Raw genomic sequence first — 17,366 nt, forward strand, 5'->3', positions numbered from 1 at the left:
TGACTGACTGCCATCCGTTATCACAGGGGTCATCTGATGGAAACGTTGGTTCTTGAGCTTCATTCATTCTGATATTCTGTACGCCAAGACAGAAGGAAGCAGATAAATCTGTAGTGCCCACATCCTCACACTGAACGGTTGCTCTTTAAATGTAACTTCAGGATAGAATTAAGGTGGGATAGTTTCCAAATCTATTGAGCATCATTTGTTCCTAGCCCCAAAGCCCAAGATTAAAGTATGCATACATGCTAACAAGAGAAAGGAAAACAACTCACTGGAAGAAAAAAGAAGAACAGGAGCAAAGCTTTGTTAATCTTATTTAGTCTTTTCATTAGCAGATTTACTCAGTCAGTCATATAATTAACATATCCTGGGTGCCCACAGGGTGCCTGAAATAGAGGCACTGTAGAACTGGGAGTAGAGAGCGGGACCAGCCTGCAGTTCCTACCTATTAAGTAGAAGTGAGACGAACGCTAAATGCTGGTACAATGTGATGTACCAGGCAAAGTTTCCTAGAAGAGCTAAATTGAGTTGTAATTCGGTGTGTAGACATTGTGTCGTAAGCATATTTCCATTGTACTGCAGACTTTCTATTAATTTTTACAGCTTAGATGTATTCTATCTTAACCATTCACTCTCTTCAAGTTTTAGATTGTTTCTGAACTTTGGCTATTATGGAGAGCGTTATTATTTAAACCGTGGAAATTGGAAGATCGCCTCAACGTCCAATAATAAATAAATGGTGAAATAAATCACGGCATGAATATACAATAGAGGACTGTATAACATTAAAACGATTCTTGTCAACGCTTTTTAATGATTTAAATGAAAAGGCAGAGCAAAAGCTGTATTATACACGCACATTTATATATTAAGATCTCCACAACATAAATTTTTTTATTTGTGCAAAGATATCAGGAAAATTTTACCAAGATTTTCTTTGGGGTTAATTCTGTATGTGGGGTTATGAATGATTACTAGTGTTTGTTTGTTTGTTTGTTTCTTTGTATTCTCTACTTTTTAAAGTTTTAAGATTTATTTATTTATTTATTTATTTATTTATTTATTTAGAGTGCTCGCACTGGGGGAGGGCCAGAGGGAGACGGGAATAAGATTCCCCACTGCTCTGGGGGCTGCCTGGCTCTGGGCTGGGCTCTGGGTGGGGCTCTGGGCTAGGACTCCATCTAACCACCCTGAGATCATGAAACCAAGAGTCCTTCACTTAACCAACTGAGCCACCCAAGCGCCCCTAAAGTTTTTCTCTAAAGATCATGTCTTATTTTAGAATCAGACTAAGCCCATATACTTACTATATGTTTTAAGAAATTTGATTTTGAAATACAAAGAGAATATTTTATAGTTTTGAAAGCTATTTCTAGTTTTTTCTCTGGATGATTTTTATCAACTTAAACAGGCACCAAGAATAGCAATAACACTAGCACTGAGTCAAAATAAAACAAAAAAAAAATACTTATTAAATCATAATAACTAAAAATACCTCATTGCTATTTTAATTTGCATTTCTTTACTAGAAAATACCATGATTATTTTTCCCTGTTTGACTTCTAATTTCTAAAAGGTACTTCCTTTTGCCTAAATTCTATATAACATCCTTTGTCTTTCTCATTTTATTCCCTTAATAAGAATTCTTTATATAACATTTACATTTGATACAAATATTCTCCTTTGGCTCTGTTCTTTTTATTTTATGCTGTTTACTCTTCAGCAGTTTTAATGGCCAAATTGTTAATATTTTTATTTGTGATTTTATTTATAATTTCAAATTTTAAAAGTTTTTACCTCTCTAGAGTTAAATAAGTATTAAATTATTTTTGTTTAGTTTTGAAGTTGTTTGGCTAGTGTTCTGTAGTTTTTAATTAAACAGTGTAAATTAACATTTATAGAGTATTGTTTGCTATATTGGCCTACATCTTTTCAAATGCTAATAGATGGCCCCAACAACATTATTTTCATTTTTATGATGCTCCCTTTAATTATATATGTGTATTCACATGCATATAAACCTATATAGTTATATATACAGATTGTGTGTATTAATATGTGTGCATAGTGTTATTCTTTTTCTTAAAGATTTTTTATTTATTCATTTGAGAGAGAGAGAGAGAGCATGAGCGGGGGGGAGGAACAGAGGGAGAGCAAGTCCCCCAAGTTGGGCTCCCTCCCAGGACCCTGGGATCCTGAGCCTAAGGCAGACGCTTAACCTAACTGACTGAGCCACCCAGGCGCCCCTATAGTGTTATTCTTGAATTTATTATTTTATTCTTTTAGTTTCACATCTGTCTAGAAGTTTGTGCATCAGTCTAAAATACACACTGTTTTGTTAGACTTGCTTTAATCTTAATGAATTGTAATAGTTTATATGTTTGTATACACTCATTACTCCCCTTTTCATACATCTTAAAATATTCCCTTTATTTTTCTAAATTAATTTTCCTACTAATTTCTGTCATACTTCAAGAAAAAAAATCCCCAAATTTAGGGTTATTTAAGATTAAGAATTATATTAAATGTATAAATTAATTTAGAAAATTTAGAAAAATTGAATAACAAATAATTATGGATAACTTGATAATTTAACACAACTGAATTTTCTGGCTCATATCAAAAAAAGAATGATAATCCCTGCAGAGGCATGGATGGAAACATAATTCCCCAAACACCTGTATCTTGACCTTTTCCCTCATGAGGCTCTGAGAAGCAAGAACCCTCCACAAACACACCAAAACTTACCATCTCTGTGTTGCTAATGGTTACAAATAAATTCTGCAGATGGGAGTAGTTCCCCCCAAACATTGAAATATTTAAACAATTAAAGATTACTCAGGTTAATAGACATCTTGAGGAGAAGACATTAAAACTAAAAGTCCTTCTTATCTCATGACCAATAATGACTTGTCAGATTTCCTAACACCTGAGATTTCAAAAGAAGGGTGCTGATCAGAAAGGAACTATTAATTCTGGGCCACAGGTGAGATGAGGGAAGAATAGATCTAATCTGTATCATAAATTTAGAACTTCAAAGAGTCTGAGGGACTCAGAGTGTCTGTGGAGAGAAGCCTGTGGAAGAGTTGTAAGCAGGCACCGTCTCTCTATTGCAATGTGTGGGGGCCACATGCATGCAGGGTAGGTGCTTATATTTGAGCCATATCAGTTCATGCCTTGATTCCCCATTTTCTCTTTATCTCAGTTAAGATCTCTTGCTATATGGTGCCCCATATCTTAGACCCAACCACATCTTGAGTCTATCTTGTTGGAGGCATGATTATTGGTAGCTTTCTTCATGTCATTTGTTATACCATACATATACTTTGTGCCAAGCACTGGGTTGCATATTTCACATATGCTATTCTATTTACTCCTCAGAAAAAATCTGAAGAGTATATAGCATTCTGGATTACTAGTCAAGTACATGTCTATTGTTCCTATATACTTATGGATTTAGCCTGATACAGTTTCAATACATTACAATGTACTATAGGTTCTCAGTAGGTAATCATTGATGGATGTTACAGATGGAAAGACATTTAGGAGGGAGTAGGAGAAAACTAAACTGCAGGAAAAAGAGTGCTAGACTTTGAGTAGGATCCATGATTCAATTTTTGGCTATGCTCTATATTAGCTGAGTGTCTGGGAAAGTTTTTTCAACCTTTTGAGTCTTTGTTTCTTTGTGTATAAAACATAGGTTATATTATTAACTTATTCATAAGATCCACAAAATTCTCTATAGAAAAGAGTATGAATTCAGGCACAGAATAGGAGATTAGATATCAGAAAATAGATGATACATTCAATGGGACAATTAATGAAATATTTTTTTAAAAAGATTTTATTTATTTATTTGTCAGAAAGAGAGACAGCACAAGCAGGGGGAACGTCAGGCAGAGGGAGAAACAGTCAGAGGAAGACGCAGGCTTCCTGCTCAGGGACTCGATCCCGAGACCTGGGGTCATGACCTGAGCCAAAGGCAGATGCTTAACTGACTGAGCCACCCAGGCATCCCCAATAAATGAAATTTATTGGAAAAATTCATTTACAAAGTACAGACAGATTTAAGAGAAACTGACAAGAAGGGAGCTGTTACTTAGGTCAGAAAGAGGAAGGAGATTCAGGAGTTACTAGAACATAGAAAAAGAGTTCTACCTATAGAAGAAGGCTGGCTTATAAGAATCCTGGCTCGGGCAGAGTAAGCAGCAACTACAAGCTCTTACTTCATGCCAGTACCATTACCTAAATACAATTGTAAGACTGATGGATTGGAGCCCAATTGATTCAGACCTTAAAGGCCAGCTTTCTGGGCCAATGAGAGAGTAGAGAAGGATGGAAATTGGATCTGAAGGGGCAAAAAGACTAACAGAATGCTCAAGAAATTTTTGTTGAATAAACAAATGGTTGAATCTGAATCCCTATTATCATTCCAAAGACAAAACAGTATGCCATAGACTGAAAATCTGATGTTAAAATGGAGAAAATATAGATGGGAGAAGATAATAAAGGAAAGACACTAATTTGTTAAGGGTTGAAAATAATGGATAAATTAAAAAAAAAAGAAAATAATGGATAAATTGAAAATCAATGCGAAAAAAAGTCAAAAAGAAAAGAGGACAAATAAAGACTTTAAATAAAAGCAAATGTATTATAATAACAATAATAAAAAGAAATTAAGTATGGACCTTAAAATGAATATATCATACTATACTGTACTATACTATACTAGTAAACTTGTTATTGAGATTAGTTAAGGCATGATTTTTAAAATTTTTTATTATTTTTTTAACACTTGAAATTTTATTCGAAGTTGTTAATAATTGAACAAATAAAAATAACACATGAGAAATATAGTTCATTTTTCACATGTAACATTGCTGAAGGTTAACAGTTCTAAATATTGAGATTTGAAAAATAGATGCATTTTAATTGGGAAAAAGATCAAAATGCTTATTATCACCACATTAATTTTTTCTGTTGTGCTGTCAGTCTCTTTCTAATTTATTTTGCAGAAAATCTTTTTTATGTTTTGAATACTAGTACTTGTTGGTTACAAAGGTTGTGTTGGGGAGGAATAAATTTATTTTACCCTTCAAGATTCTTTTGGCTGGTCTTAGAATTAAATTGACATGCGACAGATTTACAGGAGAAAATTGGATTTAATTACATACATATGTGGAATCCACATAAAACATGAGAGATTCCAAAGACAGGTAAAATGAGGTATACATGTTATGCTAGACTGAAAAGAAGGGGGTAGGGGTCTGGGGCTACAAAAGGAAGGAAGACAATTCATAGAAAGAATGGAAAGAGTAAATGTTTGATAAACAAGTATTTGCTGGGCCATCTAGAAACAATGGGATGTAGAGGACTTTGATCAAACAGGTCTTGCTAGGTTCCTGTCTACCATACCTAGTTCGTATTATACTATGGTTAATTATGGTGATAACTTCCTTCCTGGAACAGGTTTTCCAACTAAATCCTTTTAGGCAGTTAGCACAGAGGCAAAAAAGAAAAACTTTTTGACTCTTCTCTTTCTACAGAAGTCTACAGTTGCAACTATTTTCTCCCAACAGAAAAATAGCATTTACAACGATTAAATTTGAATGGTTATTAAATATATGCAAAAGTGTTCAATCTCTTTATTATTAAGAAGAGGAAGTAAATTTAGACCACAATGAGATAGCACTATCTACTCAGTATATGGGTGGCCAGTTTGAAAACAATATCAAATATTGACAAAGATATAGAGCAAGAAAAAGACTCTTGGAGTTCTGATGGGTATATTATTTGATAAGACCATTTTGAAGTTCAGCTTTATCTAATAAATTTAATGAATTTTTTTAATTTAAAGATTTTATTTATTCATTTGAGACAGAGAGATACAGAGGGAGAGAGTGCATGAGCAGGGGGAGAGGCAAAGGGAGAGGGAGTTGCAGACTTCCCGCTGAGCGGCGAGCCCAACCTGGGGCACGAGGAGCCCAATGTGGGGCTTGAGTTGGGGCTCGACGTGGGGCTTGAGCCCAGGACCCCAAGATCATGACCTGACACTTAACTATCTGAACAACCCAGGCACCCCATAAGGCATGATTTAACTTTTAAGCTTAAAGTAACTCAAAGTAGAATGTTGTTTATTGTGCTGTTAGCTAGAAAGCATAGTCTACATTCTACATTTATATAGTCTTCAAAATTAGAGCAAAATTTTGAGTTAGAATTTGGGACCTAAATCAGTTTGCATTTGGTGCACATATACTTGGTGCAGCACCCAAATGAGATAGGTATCCACATTGTTGTAGAATGTAAGTTGAGGTAGTTCAGTGTTCTAGGATGCTTGCAAATAGGGCTTTACCTGTCATTAATTAATTTAATTACTACTAAATTTTATATACAAACCAATCATTGACTACACAAGATCTCATGGATACCAAATTTGCATTTAACAACATATTTTCCAAAACAGCAAACATATTTTAGATATGTGGTAGAGGTTTTATTCTAATGACAATGGAAATTTCATTTTATTTCATGTTTAACTGAGAATTATGCTTCAATGGTGATTTTTTTTAAGTTACTCATTTAATTTTCTTCCTTTTGTGGTAAGCTGATTTTTCCTAGTATTATCAAAATTAAAGCTACCAGAACTTAGCATAAAAGTCAAAGAATACTTTAAATTCCAGAAAGATATTATTTTGTAACTTAAATTCAGTTTTGCCTGGTTTTGGCATGGTATCCAAATAATGTAGGGGTCTATGTTGTTGCTAAATATTAGCTCAGTTTTCTAGAATGGATCCAAAATGAAGGCAGCTTATATTTCACAAGAATTTATGAGAATTTATAGAACTAAGGGTGCCTGGGTGGCTCAGTTCGTTAAGCGGCTGCCTTCGGCTCAGGTCATGATCTCTGAGTCAGGTTCACTGCTCGGTGGGGAGCCTGCTTCTCCATCTCCCTCTATCCGTGGCTCATCCTCTCTCTCTCACTCTCTCTATATCTCAAATAAATAAATAAAGTCTTAAAAAAAAGAATTTGTAGAACTAACTGCTAATAAGCATCAAGATATTTTTTTGAAAACTCTTAAAAATCATCAACAAAAAAGAAATTATAAAAATGTTGGTAATTGTTTAGAGAAATTTATCTGGACAAAAAACAAAGAAGTTAGCTGTCATAAAGGAGGGCTGTATATTTTTATTTTAAAAGACTTAGGTTACCTGCCATTGAGTGGGCTGAAAAAAAACCATAATTTTCTTTTCCAATAGTCAAAATTCCTATTTCCTATTTCATTATTTCATAATTCACCGTCTATAGTTATATGTCAGTATTTATCAACATGGAAAAATTTTCATTGTTTCTTCATGGCAGATGTGATCATTTTTAAAAAACCAAGTTAACAACATTCTCAATAGATAGAAATAATTGGCTTCAAACTTATAATAAAATTGGTTAAATTAAGTGGTCCATGAATACAATTGAATTACCTTTTAGTATGAAGATTAAGCAAAAGTGTGTGAATCATAAGATAACCTATCATGCAATTTCTGATTATATTCTGTCAAAAGAGATAGTGTTTACAAAGAAATGTGAATTTTCATGAATCAATGCATCATAAAAATCTAAAGATTGTGCTTTCCCAATTTTAAGAATCATGTATGACTAAATTTATTTATTTTTTATTTTTTTATTTTTTATTTATTTATTTTTTAAAGATTTTATTTATTTATTTGAGACAGAGAGAATGAGAGAGAGAGAGAGAGTACATGAGAGGGGGGAGGGTCAGAGGGAGAAGCAGACTCCCTGCCGAGCAGGGAGCCCGATGCGGGACTCGATCCAGGGACTCCAGGATCATGACCTGAGCCGAAGGCAGCCGCTTAACCAACTGAGCCACCCAGGCGCCCCTCATGTATGACTAAATTTAACAAAGGCACCATTCCTCAGGATAAAAGATGTCATTTAAAAGGAAGTGTGGGGCAATCTCTATTTATAGTTATAGGTTATCTACTTTATTTATTTATTTACACCTTTAACAAATGTAGCTTTTTTTTAATGCAAACTAACTCCGGTGTCAAATTTAGATATCAGCTGAATAAATATCTCCAGAGAGGTATTAGGGAAAATGATTAGCAGGAAGTTCAGCTACCAGAAGAAAATGCGGGAAGTAGGTGGTGGGAGAACAGAAATACGCTTTGAACCAATAAAAGAACTTGACAGATGTCTTCTGTTTCTCTGATTAACCAAAGGTAACCTGCAAAATTTTCACTAAGAGAAAATTGTTGATGGAATTTTTAGTTAAAGGAAAATTATGGTGCATTTTGACTTCTACTTAACATTCTCACTGAGTAGGTTCAAATATTTCAATGGATTGAGTCAACTGAAGTCCACACAAGTATTTCCTAATGGGGGAGATCCTGATCTAGAGATCCATGTGGATGTGTTATGAATTGCATAAAATCTTATGCAGATTTTGACACACTTTTATATATACACGAAGAGAAATAAAAATGTATACTCTGATGATATGACGCCTACAATCATCTTTGAACACTTGCCTCCACCTAAGAGCAAATATAATCATACTAGAGAGATTTTACTGATTGTTTTAACCCAGAGGATCTGATCAATATCAGAAGTGAGCCCTATTTTCCTTGCCTCACAGACTTTTTCCTATTTCTCTGATATAAATTAATCCCAGCATTTTGGTGGTGGTTGGTGGGGGGCTGGGGGTGGAGTGGAGATGTTTTATTTTTCGTGGGAAACAAAGTATGTGGTTGCCGACTCTATTTGACAGCATCTCTGTATGGATGGCGGGGATAATTATCTGACATACGGACTTCAGCAAGTGTTTCCTTAATTGTCCACCCAGCTGGTACTCTCAGAATTTTCCCAGCTTTTGTAGTTTTGATCAGATAAAAAATGAAAATACCATGGGAGAGGAATTGCAAAGCAGTCAGTTGCTAAAATCCTGGTTCCACAGTTTCAGTACATATCAATACTTAGAAAGGAGAATAGGGGAACTGAGAAATTTTCTATAAGCTAATAAGAGTAATAAGAACTGGGTCTTGGACAAGGATCTGAGTAGGTGGCAGCACTTCAGTGACAAGAGCACCGCAAACCAATATGAGGCACGTGCAATGGAAGGAAGAGAAAGAAAACAAGAAACAAACAAAAAAAATCTGTGTAACCTTAAAGGTGGTGGTGAAAATGTATAGGTTCTAAATATGGTCTAAATATCGAGCCAACATTTGAAAGCTTTTATTTTGAGATTGAAAAATTAATTTCTGTGGTTTATGTGTTTGTTGTAATAAGACAATATTTACATTCCACTTAGAAAATAAACCAAAGGCAGATATCGTTTTGTCTTACGCTCTTTTCATTCTATTCACAGCAACAAAACGATACCATCATTTTTATGTGACTCATATGCAAAACAAAATTCACTCATCTGTGTGGTCTACTGATCGGAAATAAAATCAGATATTTCACTTCTAACTTCATCAAGCAAAAGAAAAATCAGTGTGGTTCCAAGAAGAGATGAACTCAATTGGTAAGGAAATATTTGTTTTACAATTTTTGGAAAAAATTATCAATAGCATCCTGTAAAAAAATGTCAAATGCCAGAGCATATTCTTTATTTTTAATTTTAAATTATATTATTATTTTAATAAAACCATAACTGGCACATGAAGGAACACATTCCAGTTTTGGAAAGATGCAATTTCATGAATATTGAAATTTCCTTCTGTGTACATAAAAATAAATTTCAGGTGTCACTGAAAAACATCACCTCTTAATATTTTGAGCTCTGCATTAGTAAGCTGTCAACTTCTTGAACACCAGAAAGATGCTTTGGTTATGCTTTCATGAACTTACTTGATCATATTGGCTTTATTTTTGTACATAGGTACAGCTTTACTTCACTTGTTCTGTTTTCGTTTCTACACTTAACTTCTGTAACCCAAAATATATGCCGACTTGCAAAGATTTTTTTTTCCCACTTTGTTTTTATTTCTGTTCTCAGATTTGTTTTCCTGGTACCATAACATTTTGTGATGAGGTGGGGCATTGAATATATCTAAGTTTAATTATCATAATTGTTTGATCAAATATTTGATTTGGGGATTGGTCAGTGGGATTGAGGAGTCAGCCACAAGAATTTTATATTAGAACTAATTTAGGAGAGAGGTGCTGTCCCATTTACTTCTGCCAGTCAATGACAGGGTGAAATCTGAAATCTTTCATACATCGGGATGCAAGATGAAACTGTCAATGCTACCCTCACATGTTTCTAAATGGTTGCATATTAGACCTTGTAGATAAAGCCCCTATATATGTCCTCGTAAAAAGATTTACCTTGGATGGCAAGGCTGAAAACTCAGCAATACTGAGTATCAGTATAAAGTCACATTCCGTAGCTCTATTTGGAATTTCTGCATTTAATGTTTTTGGATGGGCAATTGGAATCATTAATAGAGAAGTTTTTTACATTTACCTTGGGCACAGAGGTTTTTGTCAACTGTTTTTCAAGAAAGATGGGAGACTTAATAAAAGAGAAATAATATATATTGTTTAGTATGCATGTTTGACACTCAGGTTTATTGATATGTTCTGCCTTTTATAAGATGAATACTATGACAAATGACAGAGAAGAGATTGCACGTCACTATCTCTGTTCTATCTATGTACTGCCAATAGGCAAAGATTTCTCATTTCATACATCATTTACAACTTCCCACAGTAATTTTACAAAGTTCATATCCTTGGTACAAGGCATAGCAATTATCTATACACATATATGCATGCAGGCATACTGAATGTGAAAACCAGGCTGTTCTAAAGAGTTGCAAAGTTCGTACACTCCAGCCAATAAAAGTTGGTAAAAGCTTTCTTCTTTTAACTGATGCCCCAGTGTTACCACTGAAACTGGTTTTCAGGAGGTCTTCTTTTAGAGTACTGTTGGTAAAATATTATTTTCAGTTTTTCCAATTACTTTTGTAACCCAAAAGTTACCTTAAAAAAAATTTATGTTCTGGGATGCCCGGGTGGCTCAGTCGCTTAAGCGTCTGACTCTTGACTTGGGCTCAGGTCATGATCTCAGGGTTGTGAGACTGAGCCTCCACCTCCCCTCCCCCCCCACCCCTGTTGGGCTCTGAGCTGGATGTGGAGCCTGCTTTAAGATTCTCTTCCTTTCCCTCTGCCCCTCCACCTCTCTCTAAAAAAAAAAAAAAGAGTATGTTCCCTTTTCTATACACTTTTACTCTTTTGCCTCAATAGAATAAGAAAAATGCAATATTGCATTCTGGAATGGGTAAAAAGCAACCTTAAAAATGTAGATTTTCAATTTTAAATGTGAATACACATTAACATAGGACAGCATTTGGTTATTTTGGACTTTCTAAAATTATTTTAAGTTCTCATAGTTGTTTTACTTTTTCATCTAATATAGTATACATAACATCTAGAAAGATTGTAAATTGCTAAATTGATACATAATTTATAATCTCCAGAAATAAATTCTGAACTGTTTCATGAGTTATCATTAATCTATAATTAATTTAAAATTTTTGATTTTCTATGGTTTTTTTTCAAATTTCATTATTTTTAATATTCTGGTTTTCATTATGTGTGGTTAGAATGATGAATGGTAACTCTCGAGTTTTTTTCGAAAATACAGAAAGTAATGATTCAGATTCAGCAGACACAATGAATCCCACTAGCTATTTATTAATAAATTAATTTTCAAAAATTATTTGATGTGTTGACATGCCATATACCTACTCCTCCACCACCATGATTTCTTAAGATTTGTCCCTTTCTTTTGGGAGATGATTGCTTCCAATTTCCTTTTTTTAACCTTTACTTGGTATCCCTGGTACATCAGAATGCATAAATCTATACATGGAAAATAAGATTTCTCATATTTGGGTCCTTGTATTTTAAGATAAGACAGGAACAAATAAATGGTATGTTCTACCTTTATGACTCTTTCTATTACTAATGTTTGATAAGTGCACAAGAAATTAGAGGTCTTTGCTTTTTAGTAAAATTCAGGAGAATAGAGTGCCAATGCTATTCTGTCACTGACCATTTTCTTGTCCTTGAATTGGTCCCTCCCTGCACTTCAATATTTCACTTGTAAAATGAAGCAAACTAGATCATTAAAAAAAATTTTTTTTTAATATAGGTAAGATTGCTCTCATTAGCCACAACACCAGAAATATTATATGCCTGGAAACCAAACAGTTTTGCAAATTCCTTTTAAGGATACAAAATGAAGGCCCTATGTTTTAAATTTAAGATTGTTCTAATGGCTACTGTAATTTAACTTTACTTGCCTATAATCCTAGTAATGTTACAGTCAGTGACAAATGATAACTATAGAAATAGCTCCAGTGTATCTTGATTTTATGGATAGTCACATTTAAAAAAAAACAGGCTAGCATTTTCATTGAACACTCAAATCCACATATCTGTTTTTCATAGCTAGTTGGTTTTTGAAGACTTTTTACTAGGCTTTATAGAATGCCTGAAAAACATAGGAAGAAAATAAATGCCTATTCAAGGATAATGTGAAGTTTTTAAAATGAAGAATTTAGTCAAAAGCAGTTTTTTAAATGAACTTAAACATGGAATGATTGTTAAAAAGCCACAGTGAGGAATGCTTTATAGCACTGGCCCTAAAGTGACAGAAAGAGCTATGATAGCATTATGCATACCACATATGTAAAAAAGTCACAAAAAATTTCCAGAGGCTAAGTCATTTCTTCCTTTCTAATCTTGAGATTCAAACCAAAGCCATTTTGACTGCAACTTCATTCTCTGTGTACATACAAATAAAGAATGAGTGGTGTTTTTAAACAATAAATGAAAAAAAAATTAATATCATGATCAGATCTCACTTTTTCCTTACTGATGTTATATTAAAGATGTTTTTATCACTCCTTCATTCAATAGTATTTATTGAGATTCTCCTGTTACATAAAAAGTAAACTTTTTGCCTAGCTAAACTTAGTTTGACATTAATTAAATGCAGTGTCAGATTCTTGCCATAATAAAGATGACTACATGTATTAAATTTCTGTTGTGTAAGAAACTGCTCTAAAAGGGTGGTTTGAAATTGCTCTAAAAGGGCCAGACATTCATTATCTAACAATCTCTGTGATTGGGAGTCTAAACACAGATCAGCTGTGTCCTCTGAAAGACTGCTGTGGAGGCATTGCTGAGGGTTGAGTTCTCATGTGAACGTTTAACTAGGGAAGGATTCATTTGCAAATTCACTTAGGTTACTGCTGTAACTCATTTCACTGTGGGTGTAGGACTGAAGGCCTCATCTTGGTAGCTGTTAGCTGGAGGTCCTTACAGGCCATTGGCTGGTAGCTCCCTTCAGTTCCTTACCACATGGGCCTTCCAATGTGACTGCTTGCTTCATCAAAACCAGAAAGAGCAAGAGAGGCTCCTACAAAATTCGAGCTATGACCTTATGTAAGTAATCAAATAAACACATACATGTCAGTAATACATTCCATTGTCTTTACCATATTCTGTTGGTGAAGAGCACATCATAGATCTCATCCACACTTAGGGAAAGGAGATCACATAAGGTCATGGGCATCAGGAGGTAGGGATGATAGAATAGAGGGCACTTTAGGATTCTGTCTGCCATATTACATAAAGCAACAGTCTAGGTATAATTCACTTTCAAAGAAATACATAAACAAAAATAGGGACAGTTAAGGTGTAATTCAAACAGTTTTACTCGGAAACTAGGAAATTTGGTTTTGCTATTAGCAAGTTGTATGGCACTCAGTAACCCAAGTCACCTCTCTGGTAGCAGAAGGGTTTATGTCCACATCTGAAAATGGAAGGGATTGGACTGGAATGATTGCTAAAATCCTTTCTCAGCACTAGACCTCTACAAGGCCCAGAATGTTTGGAATACATAGAATTATTCAGTGAACTAAATGTTCTACTTTTTACCCCGACATTTATCCAGAAGTTTGTCTTCTTAATGGCTTATATCCAGAAGGCTAAATCTATCAGGATTTCAATTTAATTTAAATGTATTTTTAAATTTCCTTTCTAAAGAAGCTGTGGAAAATAGTAGAGTTAATGGTTAAAAAGGTGCCTTCTGGAGTCAGATGCTTCAGCTCAAATCCCAGCTCTTCCTTTCATTAACTGAGTGATATTGGGCAAATATTTAAACTCTCTTCATTGGTAACATGACATGATAATAGTACCTGACTTAGAAGATTGTTGCCTCACAAATACTAATTATTTCATAAATATTAGCTGTTGTAGATTTTATCATCATTACAATGTAATGCCATTAAGTTAAGCAAGGAAAATACATACAAGATGAATAATAAAGTTTCTCTGCCGTCAAGGAACTCCCAGAAATGGTGCTTTATTGGAATATTTTCTCTTCTAGGTAGAATATGTCATTATAAAAAAATGTTTTATTCCCCTTGGGATTTATCAGTAACCAGGATGTAGTTGGAATTCTTGTTTAATTTGATAAATATGGTTATATTAATAATTGAATAATTTCTGTTGGATTTTATCCAACATTCTCAGAAAGAATTAACTAGGACAAGGTTTTTTTTAATATAAAGATAATATCTACTTTATGAAATGTTCATTTTAATTCTGTATATTCTGTTCTTTTGTGAGCAGATTTCCAGGTACAACACTTCATGGTTATTAATAAATGGGCCATACATAAATTATGCATTAAGAAAAAATGAAAGACAAAAGCACTGAGCATCTCTTTTGCTAGTTAGATGAAGCAGTTTTACTGTCTGACATTGAAGACAAGACAGTCAGTATAATTTCATAGAATTACAAGCAGCCAGATTCACACCCCACCTCATCTTTCAAACTCTCTTTTGTTCTCTACACAGAAAAATCACAGGGAATGAGAAATAACCACGGACGGACCACCATTTTACTCTGGAAGAGAATCCTTACCCATACACATTTCTGAAATTATTTTTAGCACGTGGTCTTGGGTTTTCAGTCTTTGAACTTCTTCTATGACATAGGGACGAACTCAAAAATCCAAAAACTGCAGAAGTCAAATATGGAAAACTCTAATAAAAGTAGACATGTTTAACAGTTGACAAACATAATATGAGTGTGATGAAGCATGGCAAATATCGATGTGTTTCATGAATATGTGTATATCTTTTGAGAGAAATTGACCACTAAGATGGATGAAAGGTAGATCACTGATAAATCTCTCTTTATTTTTAACTTCAAAAGGAGGAAAGAAATATCAAGAGTTAAGAAGAGAAATACTATCAAATAGCTGCATTCTTAGTTGGTAAAAGTTACACCAAATCCTTTTGAGTATGCACCAAATCTGAAATTGTCTTTTTGCTTTATTTATTTCCTTCTTTGTTTTATCTCTTTATTTAGAATATCAGATCCAAAATGGCAAGGATCTTTGTTCATCACTTTAACCCATTTCCTAATGTTGTGTAAGGCCATCGTAGGTGCTCAGAAAAAAATTATTCAATGAATGAATGGAGTCAAGAGATTTTGATTCTGATTTTGCTTGCAACTAAATAGCTGGAAGACCTTAGGATAATCACTTCTTGGAGGCTCATTTTCTTCACTTTTAAAATCATGGCATGGGGGCACCTGGCTGGCTCAGTGAATAGAGCATGTGACTCTTGATCTTGGCGTCGTGAGTTGAAGCCCTACACTGGGTGTAAAGCCTACTTAAGTAAGAAAACAAATGCTGATGTAGACTAGATAGCTAATGTTTCTTGCAGCACTAATATTCATTGATGGCATACATGATTCAAAGGTTCACATGATAACCACCTAATGTTTTTATAGGAAACTTCGCTTATGTAACAGATTTTATTTGACCAATCTTTTTTTGTTTGTTTGTTTGTTTATGGATCATTATCCAAGATGAAATTATTTATGATGGGGGCGCCTGGGTGGCTCAGTCGTTAAGCGTCTGCCTTCAGCTCAGGTCATGATCCTAGGGTCCTGGGATCGAGCCCCGCATCGGGCTCCCTGCTCAGCGGGAAGCCTGCTTCTCCCTCTCCCACTCCCCCTGCTTGTGTTCCCTCTCTCGCTGTGTCTCTCTTTGTCAAATAAATAAAATCTTTAAAAAAAAAAAAAAAAGAAATTATTTATGATGTTAATTGTCAATGCTCTTTTTAATGTCTGCTTTTTGTTGCTGATTAAACCATGCTTTTTGTCTGATGAATCCAGTTTTGGTTATTTAGATGCCCAAGTAAGGTAAAAATGGAAGATTCCCTGAGTTCACACTGAGTGTTCTTTTAAAAATTTTTTTTAAGTTAATTTTTTAAATGGTGAATTTCTAAAAATTCTAAATTTAGGTAGATCTATTTGATAGAGAAAAGAGAAAATTGAGAGATACCTAGTTCTTTCCACTTTTAGGAGTGCTATGAACATCTTGGATGAGTTGACATTAGAGGAATCTTCATTTATCTCTTTTCATATTCTGTGTGAGGAATGTAAATTCAATATTATACTAAATGCTTTTGAATGGATTTGTTAACTGATCATAACTTCACTGCATAGTCAGGTGATTGGATTTATAATTGTGGAAAGATATTGCTGATAGTGGTGAAGAACAGTTAGGTTCCTCTTGCCCCTGTGATGATGTTTTAATTTTTAATTGTCCACATATGTTTCTTTCTCAAGAGTGCCCAAGTACTGTATACAATATTTTAATAAGACCGATAAATAGAATTCCAAATATATTTCATGTCAAATACAAAGATTTACTAGGTTGATACAAAGGTAAAATAAATTTTAATATTTATTATATTGAAAATGTTTGTAAAGTCATTGATTTTGCTCTTGTAATTGCAAATAGGAATGTGAAAAATGAATGAGCCCTAGGGGACAACAAGTGCTATAATATTCATATTTAAAGAACACTATGATGTTCATATTAAAAACTATGTTCTTTACTTAGTTGAATTTACTTGCTAATTGAGTCTCAAATGCTATTAAGCATTGTTTGCAGATTTCTAACTTCTGGGCGAATGCATTAAAAAATGTGGGCCTCTAAAACTTGGAAAACATTTATGTTAATCATTTTTATTGATAGGTCTTCCCTCTAGACCATTAGAAAGTAAAAGTAGTCAAAACTAAAGTTCCAAAGAGGAAAAATGAAACTAGTGAACTCCATTGATGTTTAACTTCCTAAGAATTTCAGCATACAATTTTCCCATACAGGTTCCATTAAAGTTAATGGGAGTCGTGTGACTAATTCTCTCTGTAGGGTACTAAAAATGTACCCTGCAGTATTAAAACGTCTGAACCTAATTTTTACTTTCTCTTAACTTTGATTATGTTGTATTAAAGATAGATACTTTCATTAT

General features: G+C 34.0%; 1 protein-coding gene across 7 annotated transcripts in view; it reads left to right on the forward strand.

Annotated features, from left to right (window-relative positions):
- The window catches only part of LOC144381847 (uncharacterized), a 47,836-nt gene that overhangs the window by 25,879 nt on the left and 4,591 nt on the right, over positions 1–17,366 (forward strand). For 4 of the 7 annotated variants that reach the window (XR_013447847.1, XR_013447846.1, XM_078072295.1 and 1 more), the window contains one exon: positions 9,383–9,541. Coding sequence is in view for 3 of the 7 variants with exons in the window: in XM_078072293.1 (XP_077928419.1) it covers positions 9,383–9,465 (83 nt within the window). In the remaining 4 variants the exon portion in view is untranslated. Of the gene's footprint in view, positions 1–26; positions 174–651; positions 879–9,382; positions 9,542–14,894; positions 16,129–17,366 lie in introns of those variants that run through there. The other 3 variants (XR_013447848.1, XM_078072294.1, XM_078072296.1) reach the window with 3 other exon arrangements.

Source organism: Halichoerus grypus, chromosome 5 (assembly GCF_964656455.1).
Source record: "Halichoerus grypus chromosome 5, mHalGry1.hap1.1, whole genome shotgun sequence".
NCBI lineage: Eukaryota > Metazoa > Chordata > Mammalia > Carnivora > Phocidae > Halichoerus > Halichoerus grypus.